At 40.2% G+C, this 17,813-nt stretch overlaps 2 protein-coding genes across 2 annotated transcripts; one reads left to right on the forward strand and one right to left on the reverse strand.

Moving 5' to 3' along the window:
- Positions 1–3,408: 3,408 nt before the first annotated feature.
- On the forward strand, positions 3,409–3,903 carry LOC136263770 (probable LIM domain-containing serine/threonine-protein kinase DDB_G0287001). The gene has a single exon (XM_066058402.1). The coding sequence runs from the start codon at positions 3,409–3,411 to the stop codon at positions 3,901–3,903; it is 495 nt and encodes a 164-aa protein (XP_065914474.1).
- Positions 3,904–15,691: 11,788 nt separating this feature from the next.
- On the reverse strand, positions 15,692–16,541 carry LOC136263772 (uncharacterized). Its single transcript, XM_066058403.1, has 2 exons — positions 15,799–16,541; positions 15,692–15,734 (listed from the first exon to the last, which is right to left on the reverse strand). Exons 1-2 carry the CDS (start codon positions 16,539–16,541, stop codon positions 15,692–15,694), a joined length of 786 nt encoding a protein of 261 aa, XP_065914475.1.
- Between the last annotated feature and the right edge of the window lie 1,272 nt (positions 16,542–17,813).

Raw genomic sequence — 17,813 nt, forward strand, 5'->3', positions numbered from 1 at the left:
AACTTAATTTTGTGTCTAAATTGTGACGTATAGCTAGAACTGAAAGTCATCTCTCATTCCATTGCTGCATTGCTGTGGGCCCGCCGTACCTTTGACTCAGCTGGCGGTCAACTCTACTACTATTCAAATAAGATCGTGTGGGAACAGTTAGCTTTAGGGTATATATATAATATAAGAAATATTGATACTAACTCTTTGTCTTAAAGGCGACAGAGCCAGCTGAGACACCTGCAATAGTGAAAACCTTTGATAAAGCAATGAAGATGCTAAGATAACAGCAGTCATGAGACTCTTTGATAAAGCAACTGAAGTCGCTGCTGTGTTGGCAGTACTGGAAACCTTTCTGTATAAGATATTTACAAATGCTGGTATTTTAGCGAATTATTTTGTTTCATTTAAAGCAATTGAAATAAGTTGGCATAACCGCGATCGCTGAAACGTTTAAATGAAAGGTCTCGGTGACGGTGAGTATGCTTGCTTTAAGTGGCTGCTTTGAAAACCCCTACGAAATCTCAGCTATAGCAGCAATAGAATCTCCTTTCATGAAAGGCTCACCTATTTCCCCTGGCATATTTTCGACCACCAATTCCTTTGATAAAGTCAGTGCATCGCCAAGATAATAGCGACTATCAATTCCTTTCATAAAAAGACTATGATTATGCCCAGACAATGGCGAACATCGAATTCTTTGATTAGAGATTTCCAACTAAATTAAATAATTAACATTCCATACATTCATTGGTATGAACAATATTGTGCATTTTGTCAAGGTCATTTTAGTGCAAACCCTACCTCAATCAGTGGTTCCTATCAAAAGATATAAGGAAAAGAAGTTGACAGTGTGATGATTTTTGTGTACAGCATTTCAATGCTTTTTATGTATATTGCATGGCACCAAACACAATATACAAAGTGTCATAAATCTAGATAGGAAACTAATAACGACATGAAATTTTCACCACATATCTATTTTATGACGAACAGCATATGAAGTAAGTAAAACCTCTCAAAAGTGACCACTTCTTTGTAGACTGACCACTCAGAATATTACATGAATAAAGCAAGTGATGCATAAATAAAACTGTGTATTATGTAATACTAAATATATATACACAGGTACTTAATGCATTTTCAAGGATAACTAACTAGAAAAATTGGTAATATTTTATAAATGGCAAGTACTGGCATCACAAGTCGCAATTAACACGTACTTCGGAAACATGACAATCAGATAACACAATGTAAGAGCAACATAATTTTTAAAATAGATTTGTTTGGACATTGCTCAGCTTTATTTGTCACATTGTAAGCACTAAGGATGATAATTATTACATAACACAATGACATCACTGTACTACAAAGAGAAATTATAAATAGTTTCTGATCAAAATTACAATCACTGAAGCTGCTATAAAATGGATCAAAACAGCAGTAAACACACCAGAATATAACAACAGGTACGTGTGAAGCCATGTAAGGTTGGTATCACATGCCAGTCTCCACGTTTGAAAAGATTATGCTCAACCTTGAACCTTATTTTGCAATTCCGCGCAAGACAACAAATTGCTCACCTTCAAACTATACTTGCAACGATGCAGGGGGATGCCTTGAAGCCCAGGGTGATTGTAATGCTGAATTCTGAGCAGTGTTAGATGGCGATTTACCTTTAAAAGGGCCATATTTCCATCGTAATCCAACATCAATCGTCCTCCAATCAAAAAACACATGGAAAAATCGAAATCAGCATATACGGTTTGCCCAGAACCACTTTCTTCGTCCTCATCAGCAGCAGATTCACGCGGAAACACTCGGAAACTTCGGCTATCACAGGTGCCACATTCTTCCAATTAGAATTACGTACGCAATTATTTGTATGGGCTTCCTATGGGGATTTTTATTTCTCAAACTTTGATTTGCTGTATTTCAATAAATACCGCATGGATTTTAATCCAGTAAAGTGCAATACAAAGTACGAAGCATTGGCTACCATTTACTGGAACGGCAGCTTGTGAAACGTTTATTGAAGGTGTATAATGTAAGTAGCAAAAATATGTGTGAAAAATTGGTAGGTTGGAAATCGCTACTTTGATGAAAAGTCTATCAATGCGCCGAGATAATGGCGACGATGGCTTGTTTATCCTCGTGTTTATCTAAAAGCCCCAATGAACGTTGAGATAAAGGTAAACACCGATTCTTTTATAAAAAAGGTGACCATTCGTTGAGATAACTGATACCATCAATAGCTTTCACTGAAACTCTACAGAATAGTTGAGATGACGGCTACAGTGGTAGCAACAACCCACGCACGATGCAAGAGGCGCAATAACATCACGTGATTCCACGCGCATACTAAGCTTTGGCGGGAAATTCAACACGTGTCACTGAATGGAAAGCGAGATGGAAAGTGAGTTCCCTTCTATTGTTATCCATTCTAAATGTTATTCCGCTATACCTTAGTCCTGCAGTACGCTTGGTAACTCATCTGTTCTACAAGCCAAGCGCGTTTTTAGTGAGAGTCGGTCGTATACAGACGTTACGACACCTTTTGACGGTAAAGACGATTTGCCCAGGAGATACTTCACACACTGGACGGTTAGTTTATGCGTTATAACAAACTGTATGGAAGTACATCAAGGACAAAAGTGTTTTGTAAACAACTCGTAAGCTCCTAGGGTGTTAATAAACTGACAGTTTCACCATCAGCTACATTAACACATAGCCTATCATTTTGAGGTACCTAAATAGATCCACTACACCAGGCTAGCAATTTCTCACCTGGATTTGAACAGTCACACATAGCCAGCCATGCACCTGGTTAAAATTAAATAGCTATATATTATTATGCTCATGGAATTTTACATCTCACATGTAGATGTCATTGTTGACAAGTAACAACTATCTGTAAGAGCCTGGTACCAAAATAAAAATTATCAGGTCCTGCGTATATAATAATTATAGGATTTTCTTTTGCAATTCACCTCAAGCTTTATAATTATAACATTTCAGGTAAACTATGGAAACTGCAAGAAAGAGAAGGAAGCTTTCTTTTCACCCTCCTCAACGGTCAGTTCCTTTTTTGTGGGACAGCCCTTACAATAAAGAGGGAAAAGTGACCCTTTCAACGACAGAGCTTGGTGATGGTGCTACCAGCAGAGTATACTTGGGAGAAATGGATGGTAAGGCAGTAGCAGTGAAAAAGCTCAAAATGTTTTTACCACAGTATGCACCTTCATTAGTTAAGGCATATGAAAAGTCTTTTTTTTGCATCATCCCAAGGTAGTGCAAACCTTTGGTATTTGCCCAGATTCTGGGTGGATTATTTTAGAATTGTGCCAGATGAAATTGGGCACGCAAAACGTGCACACATTGCTTGATGTTATTACTGTCTATAGTAGTGGAGAGCTCCCTATGGACTTGAGAATTGCAGCTTTGGCAGATGTCATTGAAGGCATTGAATATCTTCATTCTAATGGTGTGGTGCATGGTGATATCAAGCCTTTGAATGTATTGGTTTGTGGGGATGGTATAAGCGAGTTCAATTTTAAAGTAGCAGATTATGCTAGCTACATGGCAAACCCATCACAAACTTCTCACTCAATGACGCTCAAACAAATGATGACACCAGGTTACATGGCACCAGAGGTTTTTCCTAATCAGGGAGCAGCTGGTTGCTCAACCCAAAAGCCTAGCAAAGCTTCAGACATTTATTCATTTGCAATTATGGCTTATGAAGTGGTTTTTTTATGTCAGGCATGGGATAATGTGCACATTGCACTGATGGAAAGCGTAAAGCAAGGACAACGGCCAGTAATCCCCTCGGAGGCAGATGAATGGGTATCTAACCTGATTAAAGAGTGCTGGTTAGGTGATCCAGAGGCTAGACCTACTGCTGCTGCTGTATAACAAATTTTTGAAAATTATCTTGTACAAAGTGAAGACAATACCGTACATGTTACAGCAATGGTGACAGACAGCACTGCAGAGTATGACAACGATTTTGGAAGGCCAAATTCACCACTTTCAAGAGGAGCCAGCCAACCAGAAGCATCCACTAACAGTTTATCTGATGAGCCTACTTTTGATTCCATTACTGAAGGTGACCAGAGTTCTTCTGTGCATTCAGGTAGCAACAGTGAATTACAATTACTGCTATCAAGCCAATCTGATGAGTTACAAACTGCCAAAGCACAGCTTAAGATCACAGAATTGAAGAGATTTCAATTAGATTGCTTGGCTGCGATAAAGAGAGGTGAAGATGTCGTATTAGTCCAACCTACTGGCTCGGGGAAATCGGTGTGCTTTACATTGCCTGCACTACTTTCACCTGGAAAGGTAAGCGTAGTGGTTGAACCAGTAGTAGCTATCATAATAAATCAAGTTGAAACATTGCAGTGTAAAGGAATCGATGCTATAGCCATGGGCAGAGCAGCTGGTACTAAAAAGTCTGCCAATTTCTGACGTGTGTTTCAATCATCAGATTTACCCAGTATGGTGTTTTGCACTCCAGAATATCTTTTTGGCACTCCCTCTTCAGCTTCCTACTCAGGCACAAGTGGCCAGTTTCAGTCATTTTTGTCCAACAAGGATATGTTTTGTATTATAGCAATTGATGAGGCACACAAAATATTTGATCGCATGCCAGATCACCGCCCTGCTTTTGATGCCATGAAGCAACTAAAACAGCTCAATTGTCCCATTATAGCAATGTCTGCTACATTAACGGATAGACAGATCTCTATTTTAAGGAAAGAATACTTGAGAAATGATAAATGTGTGGTGTTAACCAATGGGGTGCATAGAGACAATTTGCAAATATCGTTTCAACGATATCGACGTCGGAGGTGTCAAACATTTGATGATGAAGTTAGTGATGATGATAATGATGATGGCTCAAATGTTGAAATTGCTAGATCTTCCAAAGCTGATCCCGTGTCTGTTAACCCATCCTTGTGGGGAGAGGCAGTTGCAAAAATCAAATGTACAATGAATGGGCGATCCACCGTTTTGTATTTAGATTTTGTTAGAGATGTAGAGGATGTTAGTGAATTCTTGAAGCAAGAAGGTGTCAAAGCAGGGAAGTATACAGGGAAAATGAGTGTCGAAGACCGCAAACAGGCAGAAAAGAAGTTTCTGCAGGGAGACATAGCAGTGTTAGTTGCAACTGAATCTTATGAATTAGGTGTTGATAACCCTAATATAAGTCAAGTGATCAGGATTGGGTGCCCTCGCAATCTGGGAGTTTTACTTCAAGAATTGGGTAGGGCTGGAAGGAAGCCAAACACAGTTGCCTCAGGGTTGCTACTGTTCAATGAGGTCCAAGATGACAAGCATCTTGGACTATGGTTGAAGTCAGCTTTGGAATTAAGAGAACCAAATGCAGCGGTCAACGCAGTCAAATTGGATGTTATTAGTACATATGTAAGAACATGGAGATTTATTTACTCCATATATCACGGGAAATGCTTGGCTAGATCATTGGCTAAATTTTATGGAGGAGCAGGTGACACAGATCCACCCACCTGCTTTGTTTCCAACAGTCCATTGTGCGCAGTCTGCTCACAAATGGATGAGATCTGTCAATGGAGCATTGACATACAGTTATTTGTAGTGGTACTGCTCAAGATGGTGCAACAAGTATGTGATGCTGGAGTGCAGACTGTTACGAAGACATTGATGATATCAATTTTGATGCAATGCAATGAGAAGTATGTGAGGAATTTTGATGTGCTGAAAGATTTGCTTGATGCTGACGGCGATACGTGTTGGGGTAGTGGGGTGTATGTCAATGATGTCCGAGTATCTAAACCATCTTGGCACAAGGTCATTTATGTTGCGGTACACCTGGGATTGTTGGATATGACATTCGATTTTCGTCCATATGAGTGTCACTATGAGGTGCATCGAAAATATTTCTTGTCAGCTGCTGGTGAAAACTTTCTTCAGAATCCTTATGCCATCATGTCTGTTGATCCTCAATCAAATGTTGTTGATGTAATGCTAGGTGTGGTAGAAAGAAAATCATACAGTAAGTGTCATCAAAATCGAGGGAAACAGTTGAAACCAAGATTGATAGCCGCATTAGAAGGTCAATTAATAGAAGGAAGCATTGAAAGGTTGAAGTTTCTAGGTCTTGGAGAGGAGAATGATGACATCTGCTTGTACTTCCATGATTGCTTTTCACTGCCTGAAGCCACTAGAAAGCCCCATTATCTGCTAAATGTTATTCAACTGTCTCGATCACAAGCCATTATCAAGCCTATTACAGTTAATATAGATGGAGAGGAAATAGAATTAATGGCAAATCGGTCTTACTGTTCTGGTGTTAAGGTTTGTGCTGGTGAGGGATGCACGTACACTGTCTCTACAAAGCAAAGGACAAACCGATGTACTGAACACAAAACTGCAGCCCTCATTTCAACAGGGCCATGTAATTGTTACATTGCATATGTTTATCCTCAAAATCCTGTAGATGATGGTAGGCGCTGGTTTGTAGTTTTAAATGCTGAGCAGAATGGGCCTATGCACAATCACCATTCTCCTGCTGAGTGGAAGATAACCCCGAATGTATTGAGTGAAATCACTCAGGTAGCTCAAAGAAACATGCGGGTAACTCCTAAAGAGGTACAGAATGGAGTAGGGATGAACTGTCGACCTATTGAGTGTTCACTGGCTGCTGCAAACATTGATAGAATAAGAAAGGTTGTTAAGAAAGCAAGGCAGGAAGTGGACAAAACTGATAATGAAAAGGTAAATCCTTTTAATGTCATTGCATCTTTCCCTCATATAAAAGAGCGCATAGACAGAGGAAATGAGTGTGGTCATAGCGAAGCTGTTAATCAGCTCATTGGTACATACCAAATTGACAGTGATGATGCATACTGTTTTGGAAGAGACAACCAATATGCCTTGTTTCAATCCCCCTTTCAAGCTCAACACTGGTCACAGGCAGAGGCCCTTTTTGTTGATATTGATCACACAGGATGCCATAATTTTCCCTATTTGTGGAATGTTGTCTGCCTAAACCCTATTTCATCCAAGTACATGGCTTGTGGTAGGGGGCTCATAAACCACCAAGATGCGAGCTCCATAGGAAAAGTTTTATCAAAATTAGTAAGCAATGTTAAGAAACAGGTTAAGGATTACAACATCAAAACTGCTCACAAGGAAATTTTAGTTGACTTTGATGATGCTGAATCGAATGCATTTGCGGCAAGCTTTGGACAAGAACTGTTAAACATTGTGAGAGGATGCGCAATACACTTTCAGAGGTCAGCCATGCGTGTTGCAAAGCTGGTTAACCCATCAGTAACATCACCTGGCTACCACATTTTTATGTCTGTAGCTAGAAGAATACCAGATGAAAACAACAAGCAAACTGTTGATGAAGCATTTGATGTGCTTTGTGGTATGAGGCCATTTAAACACTTTTCTGCACAGCTGCCACCAGATCTGAGAACTATTGATTCAACCCAGGTGGATACCAGCAGATGGTGAGACATTGAAACCTGGGTTGATTGGTGGAAAAGGCCTCATGTTTTGAAGAAATTAAGCAAAGCTTATAGCTCTCTTACATGTGAAGATTGGGAGGATTTACCAGCCACTACTAATCCTGTGGAGTCCATAAATCGTCAAAGTATTCCAGATAATATGAAGACAGTTTCTTTGAAGCCATTGGTAGAGCACATGTATTTGGAAGATCGACGACAAGCTATTTTACAAGTGGCAACGGCTGCAAATGTTACCATCTCATATCAAACTAAGTCAAGGCAAAGAGCGCGGAGGCCAGCAAAGCCTCCTGAGAAACGTTCCTCCTTTCCTTCAAGCTCTGGGTCTGCTCAATGTGTTCCAGTAGGTAGAAGAGCTATAGGCACACGCGTTAGTGTGGAATTTTATGATGACGAAAACCATAGGACGACTACATGGTACAAGGGAACCATAATTGCATATAATAAGCAAGGCTATTTGGTAACATTCGATGGATGTGGTCCTGAGGAAAATGAGATAATAAAGTCATTGAAGAAAGCCATTGAAAAAGGTGAAGTGAAAATGATTAAGTGACTGGGATAATTAAACTTACTTGTATGATTTTGATTAACAAATTATATAATTATAAATTATAGCTACTAAGCTACTAGGTTACAGCATGTATTGCTAACAGTTTCATATGTAATTATACATTGTAGTAATAATACTGTTTTGTGATTACACTTGATGCTAACTATATCAATGATTGCAGGGGCGGATCTAGGATTTTTACAAAGGAGGGACTGAGACCTGGTAGCAATGGTGATTGTAGAACTGGTATAGAGGGGAATGTTGTGTGTGTAGCTACAGTAGTAGTAAAAGTTTTGATGGTTTAACTACTAGATAAAAGTTGGGTGCTCAATATTTGTAGTGGTATTAGTAATTAATAAAAAACTAGTGTCAAGAGATGAAATTTTGGGGCATTTTTGGTAGTTTTTAAGTAATAAAATTTTATATGTTTGACTGGTATAATAGGGTGACTGTTATATTAAGGTAACAGTAAATAGGGGGCGCGCGCGTAGCCTCCTTAGCCTCCCCCCCCCCCTAAATCCACCCCAGGATTGTATGCGGAAGCTATATTTTTATCCACATGTCAGCCAAGATAGCAAATTCGTAGAGTTTTAGCCAAAGAAATTGATGGTCATGTGCTGTTTTAGTACAGGCTCTGCCTTCTGTGTACACCCTCCAGTGCCTAACTGGTAAAGTAGATAAAAACATCAAACAAACAAACACTGACGTGGGCCAGGTAAGGTATCAAATCTAAAATGTATTAAAAATCCGAGATCGCCATTATTCCAGCAAATCCACAAACTTTCTGTTAAAGAAGCTGAGATCACCATCATTCTAGCAAAATCGGGAAGCTTTCTCTTAAAGGAATCCTAAATCGCCACTGTTCCAACATATCCGGAAGCTTTCTCTTAAAGGAATCCTAAATCGCCACTGATCCAACATATCCGGAGAGTTTCTGTTAAAGGAATCCTAAATCGCCACTGTTCCAACATATCCGGAGAGTTTCTGTTAAAGGAATTCTAAATCGCCACTGATCCAACATATCCGGAGAGTTTCTGTTAAAGGAATCCTAAATCGCCACTGTTCCAACATATCCGGAGAGTTTCTGTTAAAGGAATTCTAAATCGCCACTGATCCAACATATCCGGAGAGTTTCTGTTAAAGGAATCCTAAATCGCCACTGTTCCAACATATCCGGAGAGTTTCTGTTAAAGGAATTCTAAATCGCCACTGATCCAACATATCCGGAGAGTTTCTGTTAAAGGAATTCTAAATCGCCACTGATCCAACATATCCGGAGAGTTTCTGTTAAAGGAATCCTAAATCGCCACTGTTCCAACATATCCGGAGAGTTTCTGTTAAAGGAATTCTAAATCGCCACTGATCCAACATATCCGGAGAGTTTCTGTTAAAGGAATCCTAAATCGCCACTGTTCCAACATATCCGGAGAGTTTCTGTTAAAGGAATTCTAAATCGCCACTGATCCAACATATCCGGAGAGTTTCTGTTAAAGAAATTCTAAATCGCCACTGATCCAACATATCCGGAGAGTTTCTGTTAAAGGAATCCTAAATCGCCACTGTTCCAACATATCCGGAGAGTTTCTGTTAAAGGAATTCTAAATCGCCACTGATCCAACATATCCGGAGAGTTTCTCTTAAAGGAATCCTAAATCGCCACTGTTCCAACATATCCGGAGAGTTTCTCTTAAAGGAATCCAAGGTTGCTATTATCCATGCTTAGGCGTAGACTTTGTATTAAAGTAATGAACAGCTGCCATTATGTTAGCTAATGCGTGAAGTTTATATGCCATGCATGGACTAGCTGATATCACACATCCAGAATTCACGTTTTACAAAAAGGTGTTTGTGGCGATTTGAATACCTTTGGGAGAAAAGCAACTAGTGCAAAAGTTTGTTTGCCGTCTGAATTCCGTTAGCTTTAAGGGTCACAGGGTACTGAATTTAAAGACACAGATTAGTACCCAGCCCGCCATGCATTATAGCTATCCCGGCTCAGTCAAGCGGGCCGCGGTCAAGGCTATTCAAGTCGGCGTTGGCTCGCTTTGTGGTCACCCTAGCCGGTACAATGTAGATAACTACTCTATTCACCTTAGTTGGCTCCCTTAGTTTTCTCTTATCGTCATGATCAGACCGGTCCGCCATCTCCTCTTCGCACCAATATTATACGCCACTGTTTGCCGGCACGCGTAGCTACGGGAGCCGCAGGCACAATCTTTTTGCAATAGAAACCGGAATCAGGAATGGAATGGAACGGAACGGAACAAATGACCAAACTTTTGTGCTAGTAGTAAACATATAGGTACTGTACTAGAAGCTTAAAAGTTTTAGTTGTAGCCGGTCTAGCAGCTAGTTCGTTTTATCAAACTAGGCGCACGCCTCGATTTACTGCGAACTGAAAACTGTGTGTCTGTCTGTCTGTGTATGTGTGTGTAGTTATGTTTGCATGTAGCAGCTATGTATGTATTGTTTTGCAAAAATTGGGATTTCTCCACATGCATAGCTGTGTTTCTAGTGTATAGCTATTAATCTTATTGTAAATCTGTCTCTTTTTCTGCATGGATGCACCAGCTGTGCTGTCTGACCAGTAGTAATATAATTCTATACCAAACAGCAAAAATATGTGGAATCTAAGGTGCCAAGAAATGGCTGTGTGGTAGGTTAGTGGAAAAAACAATCCCAGTAAATTTGGTGCTGCCTGTTCTTGACACCAAATTCGCCTGAATTGTCATAAGTTATGTTATTTATTTGTTTTGTACTGCATGATGTGCTTGTAATGTTTGTTGTGCTTTATTTGTTCTTGTGTCTTGTGTTTTTGTAGGTCATACTCCTCCTACAGGCATTTGTCTTTTGTACTCACCTTACCTTTATTATTTATTAACCACGAGCTTACCTGCCACCTTGGATTTCACATCTTTTTCACTGTGACTTTTTTTTGGAGGGGGGGGGGGGGCACATCATTTTTTTGCTATTTTGGTGCCACAGTGGTTCTTGCTACAAGTAATATCAATTCATCATAAGGTTATGAAGTGTATGAGTTTGCTGTATTTACATATATGACACTAACACACTACCCACATGTTTCTAAAGTTACAAGTTGTAATCCAGCAGGTTTCACATGAACCATCAGTACAAGAGAGGAGTCAAATGTTGGTATCAAAAGGAAGCTAAGAGACCATTCTCAGTGATGATTATGTACCACCTATTGGCATTACTTCTATAGTCTTTCCTATACAATCCATGACCAGTCTGGACTCATTCTCTTGCACGAGAAGTGCAGACCAAACTTTAAATCACCTTGTAGGGTCGGTGAGGGTGATTTAAAGCCTTGGAAGTGTAATATAGACAGCCACCAAAAGTTTATTGCTACAAACAAGTCAAGAGTTTAGCTACAACACATCACCCTAAAGAGAGTCCAGCTACAAACAATTGATGTATTCTACCATCGATATCTCTACCAACAGTAAATACGACCTTGCTGAGCTTTAATTTGTAAGGAATTATCATCTTTCCACTGCATCTAGTCTATCTATGAGTGGCTCACTGCCAATATTGTCCCTGTATATAAGAAAGGTGACAAGAGCGATGCTGCGAATTACACTGAGACCAACACAGCATGGTTTTAGGCCTGGCCTTTCCTGTCAGACACAGTTAATCAAGTTGATTTAATAATGTTAGATTTTTCTAAAGCTTTTGATACTGTTTCACATAAGAAGCTATTATTGAAGTTACAATAATATGGTATACAATCAAATACTCATCTATGGTTACAATCATGGCTTACAAATAGAACCCAGAGAATTTCGTAGAAGGAGACCAGAGAACTTAAAGGTCTTATCTGGAGTTCTACAAGGCATGGTTCTAGTTTTCTATTGTACATAAGCATTGGAATTAGTTCATCTATTTGCTTATATGCTGATGACTGTGTTTTATTATACAGGGTTATCAGATCTACTGAAGACCATGACTGTTTACAACAAGACCTGAACACTCTATTACGATAATGGACTAAACAGTGGCAAATGATATTAATGTATCACTCTAAGTTTTACTTGATCTCTCACACCTATTCTATCAATAACACATCTGTCAGTAGAACAGCATAAATATTTAGGTGTACAGTTCCATGTCATGGTCCCAACACATTCATCAATAAGGCAAGCAAGACATTAAATTTCATGAAGTGAACAATTATATCAGTTGTGAACCATCCGTTAAAGCTATTGCGTATTCTATACATTAGTGTTACCAATACTAAAATATGCAAACCTAGTATGGGATCCACACTAACAATGCTTAGTTGACAATAGTATTATAGTAGGGTTCGATTAAGAATGATTATCAATGATTACCAATCATGTACAACAGCAAATCATACAAAACTACAACTATAAGCCTAGCAAATTTACAACTGGCCTACGTGTACAAAACTCAATAATAAAACACAATACTACACGTGAGCCAGATTAATCATTACATTCTTAAGATACTACATCTCCTCCCTCTTAGTTTAATTGTTACTAGGTGACCAGGGTCTCCTTGGCTTCGGCACTCGTGCAGATCTTCTCAGAGGTGGCTGTTCAACTATTGACTGTTCAGTTTGAGGTGGTTGACTGTCTGCCACTTGAGAACTACTTGCTGGTTGAGAGTCACTTGGTTGAGAAGAAACTTGTGGAGGATCCACAAGATGTGAAACAGCCAGTCTGGTTTTCAACTGGTTTGCATGACGGCGCCAAGTAAGGTTTTGTCCTTCAATTAAAACTTGGTACATCACATTTCCAGATTTCTCTTGATTATACCTGGAACCCATCTCTTTCCTTCCCTGAAGTTTCGTACCCACACTAGGTCACCTATCTTGAAACTTTTCGGTCTGGTCTGTAAATTGTAATGTTCTTCTTGTCTCAGTTTAGCTTGTTGTAACTGAGTTTGACTAGGGTGGAGGAGATCTAGAAGTGTCCGTAATCGTCGTCCATTCAACAGTTCTGAAGGTGTCTGACCCGTCACTGAATGAGGTGTAACTCTATATCTTGCAAGGAAATTCGTAACACAATCTTGAACTTCTTTTCTTGAAACAGGATTAGCTTTCTTGACACTGTTCTTAAAAGTTTCAACAAGTTTCTCTACTTCCCCATTTGATCTAGGGTGGTAAGGGGCAGTGGTTATGTGTAGAATTCCACGTGAACTACAGTAATCATTAAACTCACTGGCTGTGAACTGAGGTCCATTATCTGAAATGATCTGCTCCGGTAACCCTTGTGCAGCAAAGATTTGTTTAAGCTCGCTAATTGTGGCTGTGGCACTTGTATCAGTCATTTCTAACACTTCTGGCCATTTACTGAATGAGTCAATCAGAAGCAACCACATCTTGCCTTTGAATGGTCCAGCGTAGTCGATGTGAACTCGCTGCCAGGGACGTAGTGGCAATTCCCACTGGTGTAAGGGTACACGGACAGGATCTCTCCCAGCTATGGCACAACCTGTACAACTCTTGGCATGAGTCTCAATAGCACTGTCAATGTCTGGCCACCAAACATGAAGCCTTGCCAATGACTTCATTCGTGTCATGCCGGGATGTCCTGAATGGAGCAGTTGCATCACTTTGTGACGGTATTTCTGTGGAATCACTACCCTCAGCCCCCAAAGTAAACATCCATTGTGAATTGTCAATTGCATTCTCTTGTGAAAGAAAGGGCGTACTTTACTGTCCACTGCACTAGAATAAACTGGCCAACCATGTAATGTATAATTAAATACCTGAGACAAAACTGGGTCTTGAGCTGTGGCCTTCCTAATTTCTTTGTCAGTCACTGGTAATTCATCTAACTGTTGTGTTTCCACAGCACAAACAATTTCTTCAGCGTCGTCAACCCAGACTTGGTCTTGGTCCAATGGTAATTTGGACAGAGCATCGGCATTGCCATGATTGGTGGAAGGTTGGAAATGCGCTTCGTAATCATAAGCAGAAAGAGTTACAGCCCATCGTTGCAATCTGCTGGCAGCAATTTCAGGAATTCCTTTCTGTGGATGAAAAATAGTTAACAATGGTTTGTGGTCAGTGTATAACTTAAACTTTCTACCCAACAGATACTGCCTAAACTTCCGGACACCATACACTATACCCAGTGCTTCTTTCTGGATTTGAGCATAATTTTGCTCGGCCTTGGTCAACTTACGAGAAGCATACGCTATTGGTTTCTCTGTACCATCAGGAAAGGTGTGTGAGAGGACTGCACCCACTCCAACAGGGCTAGCATCACAAGCTAAAGTTAAAGGCAATTTGGGATCATAGTGAGTCAAGGAATCTGCTGATGTCAGAGCCTCTTTGATCTGATCAACTGCATTGGTGTGTATATGGCTCCAGTACCACTTCTTATCCTTGTGTAACAATTCATGAAGGGGAGCACACTTGGTAGCTAGGCCAGGTAAAAATCTGTCATAATAGTTTACCATTCCTAGGAATGACCTGAGCTGCTTCTGATCTTGGGGCAATGGCATGTTCTGAATGGCTTCAATCTTGTCTGTCATTGGACGAATTCCATCCTTATCAATAACATGCCCCAGGTAGCTGACACTTGTCTGCAGAAATGAACACTTTGATTCACGAAGCCGAAAACCACTGTCCTTGAGACGCTGCAGTGTCTTCTGCAAGTTTGTCAGGTGCTCCTTCGCAGTGTTACCTGTAACAATAAGGTCATCTAAATAACATGCAACACCAGGAATACCACTAAGAGTTTGCTCCATAACTTTCTGGAAAATAGCTGGAGCACAACTTAACCCAAATGGCATTCGCTTATAGCGATACAACCCTTGATGTGTGTTGATCACAACCAGCTGCTTGGAAGCATTGTCCAGTTCAATTTGTAAATATGCATCAGCCAAGTCTAACTTAGAAAAGTGGACACCACCATTCAATTTATGAAAAAGTTCTTGTGGTAGTGGTAGAGGGTAAACATCATTCCTCAATACTGGATTCAATGTGACCTTGAAGTCGCCACAAATACGCACTCTACCTCCAGGCTTTCTGACTACCACTATTGGTGTGGCCCAATCTGACTGTGTAACTTTCTCAATCACTCCATTCTTTTCTAGCTGGTCTAATTCGGCTCCAACAGCAGGTTTGATAGCAAATGGAAGTCGGCGAGGTTTACAGTACTTAGGCACTACTTCATCACGAAGTGTGAGTCTTGCTTGAGCAGTTGTGCAAGTACCTAAGCCTGGATGAAAAATGTCTGCATGGACTTCCAATATCTGTTTGACACTGTTCAACTCAACTTGTAAGGCAGCAGTGATGCTGAGCTGTCTGGGAGTAATTGTGATGTTGAGCATTGCTAGCCCATCCCTGCCTAGGATGTTGACTCCCTTGTGTGAAACATAAATTGGCAAATTGGCTGACTGACTTGAATCATCTTCACGTATCACTGTCGTTGTAAAGTAACCCAAGGGTTTGATGGGTTGGCCTTCAAAAGCTCCAAGAACTCGTTCAGTCTTGGTTAACTTGGGTTTCTCCAAGTCTTGCCAGGTCTTCACATTGATAAATGTTAAGGGTGAAGCTGAGTCAAGCATCAAACGTAGGCGTTTCTGCATCTCTGTGAGGTGTAAAATTTGAAACATTGGAGGAATGTCAGCATGGGGTTGTTTATCTGACTGAGATATGGGAACAACTGCTGATCATATGACTCCTGGGGTGTTACAATCACAGCTGCAGATCCACAGACTTTGGCAATGTGGCCAATTTTTCCACACTTATGACACTTGGCACTGTAAAATCGACATGATTTCCGAGCATGATTTCCCCCACAACTGGCACAATTGGTACGAGTCTGTTCTTTAGAAAACTGTCCTGTGCTAGGCTGCTGTGTTCGCTTCCTGGGCGGTTCTGTTCTGGATTTGGACCTTGGATGCTTTCCACTGTTGATGGGTGTCACACTTGTCTGACTTTCGCCTTCAGAACGTTTCAGGGCTTCACTCTCTGCAGCTTCAAATGTAGTTGCTAACTGAAATAAATCATCCAGAGATTTGCTGTGGTCCTGGGTCAGCAATTGTTGAAGAAGGCGTTCATTGCGTAGTCCCATCACAAACTTGTCACGAAGATTTTCGCCCAATGCTGCTTCTGCCCACTGGCATGTAGAAGCCAAACGACGGAGTTCTGAGAGGTAAGCGGCCAACGACTGTTTGTCCTGCTGTTTGTACGAATAGAAACGGTAACGTTCTGCCAAGACGAGTTTCTTTACTCCAAACTGTTTGCTGAGCTTAGCTCTCAAGTCGTCATACGTCTCTTCCTCTGGACGCTTGGGTGTACAAAGCGTACACAACAGTTTGAAAGTGTCAGATCCAATTAACGTGCAAAACACAGCTCGCTTCTTGTCTGCGGCATTGTCACCTGTAGCGTAAGAACTGATTGACAACCACTGATCAAAACGACGGCTCCAAGAGTCCCATTCATCACGCTTGGAATCAAACTTTTCCATCTGACCCGACTCCGCCATTCTCGTCGCCAATATAGTAGGGTTCGATTAAGAATGATTAGGCCACACCAAGTCAAACCTTAGTTTCTGGTCACCCGCCCGCATGGAAAACTGGAACCCCAGTTTATGAGGACTATTATTAATATTACAAGCGCTTAAGTGTACGTGACCAAGGACAGTGATTTTTAAACACTGCAAAAGATCGAGATACTCTAATAGAGCAGTCAGGCATTCTAATAGAGCAGTCACACTACCCTTAACTCTAATACTAGAATAGACAGATACTATACTATAACGTTTTTGACTTGTCCTTGATTAGCTATGTAGCTAGCTATTAGTAATGCTTCTGTTGCCAGTAAGTAACTTCAGTACAGTATATGTATGTAGCATTGATCACTAGCCTAATGATCAGATATACCATAGCTTTAAACTTTCCTAACAATTCAGATGTATAGTCCTCTAATGATTAGTCTAGTAACTCTTCTAGTGGATCTAAACTTGGACTTCCTTATCACTGATCACTGATATACTGACTAGAAATCCGGTAACATTTGGTGAGCTCAAACTTCAACTTTTCCATGGTTACATAATTACAAGTATGGTCCTAAATTAGCAAGTGCATGACATCCCTTAGTTTAAAAATTAACTTAGCTTTCCCACATGATCACTGAAAAACACTAGCTTGGAGCACTCAACAACTCAACTCAAAACTTTGACAGCTACTTTACTCAAGGTTTACTGTATAGAAGGCTGGAAATGCATGCATATATAGTTGGCTAAGACTTCACATTTGAAAGAGTTTCTGATGATGTGTTAATATAGTTTTGGATTATTATTAGCTAGCTAATTAATAATAATTTCCTGACATAGCTAATGAAACATTTCATTTGTAAAGCAAAAGTAGCTACATGAGCAGACCTTTCCTTAGTGTTAGCTACACATTGTTGTGCTCAGCAGTGTAGCTAGCCATCAACAATTTTCCTGGTGCATTTTGCAGAAGCATAATTAACTACTTATGCTATAAGAATGTTGGTTAAGCTTGGTTGTAAACTCAATATGAAATGGGTAAATTTAGCAAAATTAATAACATTACAGTATTACTGGTGTATATGTAAGAGTCTATGATAGTCCTGAAGTCCTGATCATCCGCCCGCCCGCATCCTTTTGTTGGCTAGGGAGTGACCAGAAACTAAGGTATGACTTGGAGTGGTCTTATCAATGATTACCAATCATGTACAACAGCAAATCATACAAAACTACAACTATAGGCCTAGCAAATTTACAACTGGCCTA

Source organism: Dysidea avara, chromosome 8 (genome assembly GCF_963678975.1).
Source record: "Dysidea avara chromosome 8, odDysAvar1.4, whole genome shotgun sequence".
Lineage (NCBI taxonomy): Eukaryota > Metazoa > Porifera > Demospongiae > Dictyoceratida > Dysideidae > Dysidea > Dysidea avara.